General features: G+C 34.6%; 1 protein-coding gene across 1 annotated transcript; it reads right to left on the minus strand.

Annotated features, from left to right (window-relative positions):
* Positions 1-8072: 8072 nt before the first annotated feature.
* LOC107866401 (monothiol glutaredoxin-S2-like) lies at positions 8073-8706 on the minus strand. Its single transcript, XM_016712483.2, has one exon. The coding sequence runs from the start codon at positions 8598-8600 to the stop codon at positions 8292-8294; it is 309 nt and encodes a 102-aa protein (XP_016567969.1). The 5' UTR covers positions 8601-8706; the 3' UTR covers positions 8073-8291.
* Between the last annotated feature and the right edge of the window lie 554 nt (positions 8707-9260).

The raw sequence follows: 9260 nt of genomic DNA on the forward strand, positions 1-9260 counted from the left end.
TGCTCTTGTCGATGAAATAACAAAAGCAAACATTCCAAGAAAATGAAGGAAAAATGTAAGTTTTCCAAATGAATTTATATAGGAAATCCGGATGATAAGATGCAAACAAGAGCCTCATTAAGAAAACAAGCATTTGTTGCTCTTGTGTCTCAAATCGAACCCAAAAAGATTGATGAGGCCCTCTAAGATGAGTCTTGGATTGAGGCTATGAAGGAAGAATTAGAACGATTTAAATGAAATTGAGTATGGAATGTAGTTGAAAGACTGAAGAACTATTCAATTGTCGGAACCAAATAGGTCTATAGGAATAAAATAAGTGAGGAAGGTAAGGTTATTTGGAATAAAGCCTGGCTCATTCCTCAAGGTTACTCTCAATAGGAAGGTATAGACTATGATGAAGCCTTTTCTTTCATAGCAAGGTTATAGTCAATTCAAATTTTATTAGCTTTTTCTACTTTCAAACGCTTTAAACTATATCAAATGGATGTAAAAAGTGCTTTCCTAAATGGTTACATTCATGAAGAGGTTTATGTTAAACAACCTCTAGTTTTTAAAAACCCATCTTATCCAAACCGTGTTTTCAAACTTTCAAAAGCACTCTACGGTCTCAAACAAGCTTTAAAATCTTGGTATGAGAGGTTGAGTACTTTTCTGCTCAAAACTAATTTTCAAAGAGAAAAAATTGATACCACTCTCTTTACTCAAAATTGGACTCTAATCTACTTATTGTACAAATATATGTTGATGATATTATTTTTGGAAGCTCTAATATTTGCTTGTGCGAGAATTTACAATTCTAATGAAATGAGAGTTTGAAATGAGCCTCAAGGGAGAACTTACGTTCTTCTTAGGGTTACAAATCAAACAAACCTCCAAAGGTACATTCATCAGTCAAGCTAAGTACACTAAGGAGCTCATAAGAAAATATGGTATGGAAAAGAGAAAGGCTTTTAGAACTCTAATGAGTCCTACAACAAGTTTAGATCCTGATACATCCAAAAAAATATTAATGAAAGGACGCACAGAGAAATGATTGGTACCTGTTCTACTTAACCACGAGTCAACAAAAAATTATGTTCAGCGTGTGTAAATGTACAAGGTTTCAGTCGGCTTCCAAAGAGTCCCACTTAACTGCCATCAAAAGAATCATTCGCTATCTCATTAGGACATAAGACATCGGACTATGGTATCCTCACTCCTCAAACTTTGACTTAGTTGGCTATCCAAGTGTTGACTTTATAGGTGATAAAAGTGATAGAAAGAGCACAAGTGAAATGTGTCAGATTCTTGGTGATATCCTAATTTCATGGCATAGCAAGAAATAAACTTCAGTTGTTCTATCAACTATCAAAGCCGAATACATAGTTGTTGGGAATTGTGGTACTCAAATTTTATGTATTATGCATTAATTACTTGATTTTAATTTATCATTTGAATTTGTGCCTATCATCTGTGATAATACTAGTGTAATTAGCTTATCAAAATGCACAATGCATCATTCCAGGGACAAGCATATAGATATTATGCATCATTTCATTCATGATCATGTAGAAAGTGGAGATTTTTTCTTACAGTTTGTTGACTGATATCTTTACTAAACCCTTGCTTGAAGAAAGATTTTGTTTCTTAAGGAAAAACTCAGTATTTTATGCATTAATGACGTTTAAATGCTTAACTCGTGTATTTTGGTGTAAAAATCTTTTGTCCAATTTTGTTGTCCATATATTTACCCCTTTGACTCACCCCTTTCCTTTCTTATCGAACTTTTTTTCACGCCTCCTTTTTCTCTTTCCTCATAATTACTATTTCTTCACCTTTTTAACTTTTCAACACATCTACCACCTTTTTGTCTCGACAGTCACCTCAGATCGCTTCACCTGTTTAACTTCTATCATTTTCTCTTCCCTTCTTCATTTTTAAAACCCTTCTTCCTCTATCATTTCTATCATGACCAGAACTCGCTTAGTGAGAAATATCCTTAAACTCTCGCTAAATTGTCTCTCTGATAGCCACAACCCAGTTCTTATCTCTAGATACTCCAATGAAGCCTCCTCTCATTCCCCTCAGTATCTAATCATAAAAAGATCCCCATCTAACCCTCAGTCTTATATAAAGAAAAGTTATTCCTCTCCTCTGAACTCTCTTAGACCAGAGGACATACTCAAGTTCTAAACTTGAACTCAAAGGGATAAGTTCATCACCTTCAGAAGCCAATCTGTAGTGTCCGAAAAAATCATTAACCTCTCTCAATTGAAGGAATCTCATTGCAATGTAAGTACTTTCTTTAAAGCCCAAGATCTATCTATGGTTTTCCGTCTGTGTGGTATGAAAGTTTTTGGAGATCCTATTCTTATATTTTATGCAAATCTTTGCCTATCCCAAGATATTGGAAACTCTGGTACTGGGAACGAGAATCATTCTAAATGATTTCTTTTTTGAAAATTTTTTTGACACCAAGTTCTCTGGAGTCATTCCTTTCATGAATGTCTCTTGGCCTGAAAATTTTGAGGTTAGTTTTGAGGAAGCCAAGACGGTTGTTTCTGACCCCGAAATTAATGTACCTAACTTTGGTCCTCTGTCTCTTAATTTCAAGTATAGAATTTTTGCTTACATTATTGCTACAACCCTAATTCCTTGAAAAGGTTCTCTTAGCAAAGTGACTTGTCGGGATGTATTTATGTTATATTGTTTGGTTAAGAGGTATAAAATCAATTGGGCTACTTGAATTCGTGAATACATGTTGGAAAGTGTTGTTTATTCTCATGCTTCAGCCAACTTGCCCTATGGATTGTTGATCACCAGAATCCTCTTTCATTATTCAATTGATCTCTCTGTGTACCCATGGTAGAAGTTTATGCCACCTATGACTCCAAAACTTTTGTAAGCATGGGATATGTCCTGGTCGACAGTGAGTGGTGCAAGAAGGATTCTTCCAAAACCCGGTCTGACACTTCGAAGGTAAGCAAATCTATGTCTAACCCTGTGCTCTCTGCAACCAAAGAGATTCAGGAACTTAAGGAGTGGCTCAAGGCAATCAAAAAAGGGTTGGTGGATCTCTGGCAGTCGACTACTAGGTTGATACAGTTGAGTAAGAAAATGAGCACTGACATGGACAAAGTGCGACTATCTCTAGATGATCTTAAACTGAAAGACGTGAAGATGTTCAACCGACTGTTTGCAAGGGTGGATACCATTAAATCTAAAACCTCTTCCTCCAACAATGAGCTTGCAATATCTGTCCAGAATTTCTATTCCAGCTTTACCAAAAAAGTTGAAAAATCCTATGAACATTTCTGCACCAATATGCATAACACCTTAACTTATTTCTTGGAAAAGGGTGACTTTTCATAGTTTTATTCAAAAGGGGTCTATCCGATTCTATATTTTGGGGTTGTAAGCTGATAATTTTTTTAGTTATCCTGCCACAATTTTCGTTTATGTTTTGCAAAACTGCATGATTACTTGCATATATTTTATCTTGTGTGCTTTGTTGTGTCCTATTTATTTGTGTGCTTTGTTCTTTTTGATTATGTCAAAAGGGGTAGAAGAGACTCATATTAGATGCGGCTACAACTAAGGAGGAGCCAGTCGACTACTGAAGGCACAGAGTCAGAGGGAGCTAGTCGACTATATTGACGGGGAAGCCAATTGATGTTTAATGTTTGTCATTATAAAAAAGGGGGAGATTGTTAGCTTCCCGTATCCAAGTAATATATTTTAATAATGACAAACTAATTGATTTCTAATATGTAGGATACACTAGAAGGATAATCAAGGTAAGAAAGATCATCATGAAAATATACTTGGAAGGCAAAATCAATCTCGGATACAACATCAAATGAAAGATTAGGAAGATATACTTGGAAGAACATTCCTCACTACAAGGAAGATCTAGGATGCATCATTAATAGAAGATCTCTCAAGATCTTCTCAGATTCCAAACTACACAGAAAATAATCAACAAGATCATAGAGCAGCATAGAAAGAAAATCACACCTGCTTCATGGCCATATATGATATGGGCATGAATGATCATGATTCAAGGAAAACAACATCTTATATACAGACGTATCTGATATAGATGTATTACCCTCAATCAAGGAACAAAATCAAATTCTTGATTGAGAAGAAATCCCTTGGGTTTCCTTTTAGAGCAAAGCATCAACATCAACCGAAGAATATAAACGGAGAAGACTGAAGATTCGATGCCCCATGCAACTTCACAAGAAATTCTTAGGGGTTGTTTAGTAGAGTGTATTGGAAAACTAATGCATGCATTAGTTTAATGTGTACTAGTAGTACCTTGATTGGTATATTATTTCATCCTATGCATAACTAATGCTTGCATTAGTTATACACTCTATTGTGTATTGAGGTGTGTATTACTAATACCTCAAAATTCATGACATTAGTAATGCAATGGATCTAATGCATGCATTAACATGTTTAAAGACACTATTATCCCTCAAAAATTTTTTCGCATCCTTTCCAACATATATATGGAAAAGATTTCTGTAAAAGAAAATTAATTTTAGAAATTATGTAATTCATGTTATTTTAATACATTAAACCAAATACTGCATAAGAAAAATACAAGCATAACTAATGCAAGAATATCTAACACAAGCATTACTAACAAAAGCATTACTATATAAGTATTACTAATACACAATATTTTGCATTATCCTTATACACTCTACCAAAAAAACCCTCACTGTGTCTCAATCTTAGTCTCAATAAAGCTTTGTACTTCTTAGTTTACAATATTTACAAAAGAGTAAGATCGAGTCAACTTAGTCATACCAGTTGAGGCTGTGCCATGAGATCTGAAAATCAAAATAAGCTTCAGAACTTGTTCACTATATTTGTACTCTGACTCTACTTTGAAAAGCTCTAAGGAATCTTTGAAACCCAAGAGAACTGGAAGAAGGCACCACATAGGTGTGTCGTACCAGGACAAATCTTTGTTCCTTTATTACTTGCTTATTTATTTGAATATACTCCATTCTGTTAAGTATACTAATCTACAGGTGAGTTGACTATCAAGGCTGACCAGTCGACTCAAGGAAAATTTTTAATCCCCCCCCCCCCCCCCCGCCGTATTTTGGATTCGACCATAAAGAGTTTATTGTACGTAACCTTATCCTACAAATTTGCAAGAGATTTTTTTTCATGGTTTAAACTCGTGAACTTTGAGTCACATGACAATAACGTTATCATTAATATAATATGTAAAATTTGAGAAACAGTCAGACTAAATGAAAAAAGACACTGTTGGAGCTCATTGAGAGTCTTGTTTTATTCAATTTCAGTCAAATTACTTATATGGGTTCTTCAAATCCTTTCCAAGTCTTACTTTTGGCTTCTAAACAAAAAATGTATCTTTTAGAACTATCCTTTTTTCATAATTGTCTTGTTAAGAATACGTTCCCTACTGATTACCTTAGTTTAGACTAGCATTTGCCTATCGATGAAATGGGTTGCCTAACGTGTTCCAGTGAAAGCAGTAAAGGCAGTAAGTAAAGAACATAAATATTTTTAGGTGGAAACACCCAGCTAAAAAAGGTGTAAAAAAACCACGACCTGTACCACTATAGGATTTAATCCCAACTTCACTAAATAACTTTGAGCCTCAACAACGAGTGATTACAAAAATCTTGTAACCTAGGAATTATAAACTCTAATTCCTATAACTCAACAACTAAGAATTATAAACTCTAATTCCTAGCTACTTACACACCCTAAGGTATGTATTCCCAAAGTGTCTGAGTTTTCTCCAACTCGAAGACTAGCTCCTAGTTCAGTATAACACAACGAAACTAATATTACATCAATAGTTCAACACAATGAACAACTCCTAAAAATCAAGGCTAAAACTCTTAGCCAGATTCTATACTAGGGCCAGGTTCTTCAATGTGTCTCTTCAGTGATTGAGTAGCACTTCGTGAAGTCAATCTGTCGATTGCCCTTTTCAACTTTGTAAGTGCGTGAATGATTATGTGAATCACTTTCTCTATTTAACCGCAACTCTTCAAAGAGTCCTTCATGTCATTAATCTTCTATCTTTAGTTGGATTCTTCAACTCATCAGAGTTTGTTGTTAAGTCAAAGTCCTTCTTCAAGTCAAACTCCTTATCTGAGAAAAACTCTTTCTTTTACTTATCTTCAGGTGTTGTGCTCAAAAAACACTTCTTCAATTTTTAAAATCTTTCTTCTTCTACATATAGGACTCTTCAGGATATGCTCAGAAGTCAAACTCCTTCTTCCCATAGGACTCCTTTTCTAATTCAACTTGCTTTCCGTTATTATCAAGTGTTTGAATCAATATTCAACTTCTTCTATTTCTCACGTGATCAGTAACTTGAATGTATCAGAATTAGGCTCGCTCATTCATTCATGACTCTAAGCAATCTTGTCTGCATCTATCAGTGAAACCTGAAACCTGTCTTCCTATGCTTGGACCGGCTCAAGTAACATGTTTCATTCATGTGTCAGTTTATCAATCATCAAAACTATAAGGTTCCAACAAATTCCCCTTTTTTGATGATGAAAAACCTCTTGTCCTTGTGTATTGAGACATCTTAACCTGTAGGTACTGAAGTATGAAACACTAGAATAAAATAGGTTAGTTAATGGGTTATAAACACCGTACAGCCCTTATCTTCCCTCTTTTGGCACCATCAAAAAACCATTTGAATGCAATAATATACTATTTTAATGCAATAATATACTAGCTAAAGTGATTAGTTATGCTATTCATGCCCACTGGGGCTATCACCAAAACAATTAGACAAATACTTTTGCTAACATGGTAATGTATTAAAGAGAGCAAAAACATGAGTCAATTAGCAAAGACAACCATTCCATTTAACTACCAGAGCATGTTCCACATTAAACCTAAGCTAGTACTGAACAAAGCAAAACAACTGAGCATTAATCATAAAAAATATGGCATAAAAACGGGATATGGCTATGGATACCAATAGTGAGAAGCTGATGAGGAAGGTGCAACAGGTTATTTCAACTGTGTCAAATGACTTCAACATTATCATCCCTCTCTCAATCAAGGTCAAGTTTCAAAGTTATGTTCCTAGCCCGAAGGATCTCTTATTCCACTTCATGACTGTCTTGTGCAGCTTCAAGTTCTAAATTTTTCTCAGCTAAATCATTTCTTTACTATCATTTTTTTTTGCAAATGAGTGTTAACCCTCCTTATTGAAACAGGTAGAGCAGTATGATTCATCTGTTCAAGAACATCCATTGTTGTTTGAAAAGTCAAACCTGAACTAGCACTTAGAAATTCTAAAAAATCTGGGCCAACTAGGAACTAAAAGGGAGAGCATGTCCCTTTTCTAACTCAACTTGCTTTCCTTTATCATCAAATGTTTGAATCAATATTCAACTTCTTCTATTTCTCACATGATCAGTAACTTGAGTATATCAGAATTGAGCTCGCTCATTCATTCCTTACTTTAAGCAATCTTGTCTGCATCTATCAGTGAAACCTGAAACCTGTCTTCCTATGCTTGGACCAGCAAGTAACATGTTTCATTCATGTGTCATTTTGTCAATCGTCAAAACTAGAAGTTCCAACATGTCTCTTTCAATTAGTTTGGCTCACTGCAACTTGCCATATTGAGTAACAAATGTGCGCTCAGTTCCCTGACTAGGACATTTGTTTGTCTTGGAATCAAAGTGATAGGTGTCGGAAAGAGGGAAGTATGGCTCCTATTGACAAGAAAACTAAGATAAATTGACACCTTTGATTAGACGGATTCGTTCGAGCTTTTAAGAGAACACATACATTACATTAAAGTGCGAAAACAACTTCATAATCAGTCTTAACATGCAAGAGCCCGAATAAATTACAGTTAGTCGACTCAATAGAAGAATGGAATAGGTGAGATCAGAGAAGGAAAATCAATTGATCACTTTTGGACACCTTCCTTTTCCCCAATTAGATGGCTTCATTAAAAACAAAAAAAGAGAAACTAAAAGAGAGTGACTTCAAGAGTCTATGACGGGTTATATAATTTATTATTAAAATGCTTAAGATACATTAAGGACTCTTGATGAGAAAACAGAGTATTCATTGAGCATGTTTGATAAAAGATGCTCTCAAGTCCACAAACACTGAGAAAAGCAAACTACACTGGGTGTCAATATGAACTTTCTACATGGTGGATTGTAGTTTCACCAGCACATTCGACATGGATTAATCGTGCTAGTAGATTTCGAATACCAAATACCCAAAGCAAGAAAAAAAAAAGTTATAGAGAATGTATATACATTCTATAGCCAAAGAGCTTTAGCTTTCATGAGCAGAGGAACAAGGTTTCCCTCTAGATGGAGGCTCATGATCTCGTTAGCACCCCCAATTAATTCTTGTCCAATGAAGACTGCTGGCACGCTAGGCCTTCGGCCTAGCATCAGCAGTGCTCTTTCCACCTGTAAGCCATTGGGAAGTTCATCCAATTCATATACAGTTAAGTTAGCACCAAAACTTGATATGAGTGTCTTTATAGTATGGCACATGCAACACTTGCTTTTGCTGAACATCACCACTGGCTTCTCTGCTACCATTTTCTTCACTGACTCCATTATAATTGTTGACAAAAAAAGATGTACACAATACAATAAGAGGAATTAAGAGTGATAATTGATGATGTGAGTTGATCAGTTATTGTTGAAGTGATGATGAATTTGAAACTCCCCCTTGAAGCTATTTATATACTAATGGTGACTTGTGAAGATTCAATATGCTTCCTCTACACCCCCACCTCACTCCCACAACAATTAATTAAAAGAAAAAGAATATATGGAAAGAATAATTTGTAGGTTTTCAGATAAGGAGTTGATACAGTTAGATAGCAGGCATTCCAAGTTCTTGATACTATCTTAAAAGTGTGCAAAAAAGAAAAGGAATCCACCTTAAAGTATGGAGGTTAGTATGTGAACTCTGTTACGTATCTACATATTCTTTCTCAATTAAGAATACCAAATATGTTAAAGAGTAATACTGTTATATGTACATAGCTCAAGTTTAATACACCGAGTAAGGGACGAGCTAAAGATATGAAAGGAAGTTCAATTGAATTTCTTTTATTTTGGAAATTATATTGTGCAAGTAGAGCAGTTTTCCCATTTTCTAATAAACATATATATATATATATATATATATATATATATATATATATATATATATATATATATATAAATTTATAATATGAGTTTTGGTATATTCTAATATATATATATATA

This window comes from Capsicum annuum, chromosome 3 (genome assembly GCF_002878395.1).
Source record: "Capsicum annuum cultivar UCD-10X-F1 chromosome 3, UCD10Xv1.1, whole genome shotgun sequence".
Taxonomy (NCBI): domain Eukaryota; kingdom Viridiplantae; phylum Streptophyta; class Magnoliopsida; order Solanales; family Solanaceae; genus Capsicum; species Capsicum annuum.

Excerpts from the sequence above, each read along its gene's own strand:
- LOC107866401 (XM_016712483.2), bottom strand. The coding sequence starts at position 8,600 with ATGGAGTCAGTGAAGAAAATGGTAGCAGAGAAGCCAGTGGTGATGTTC.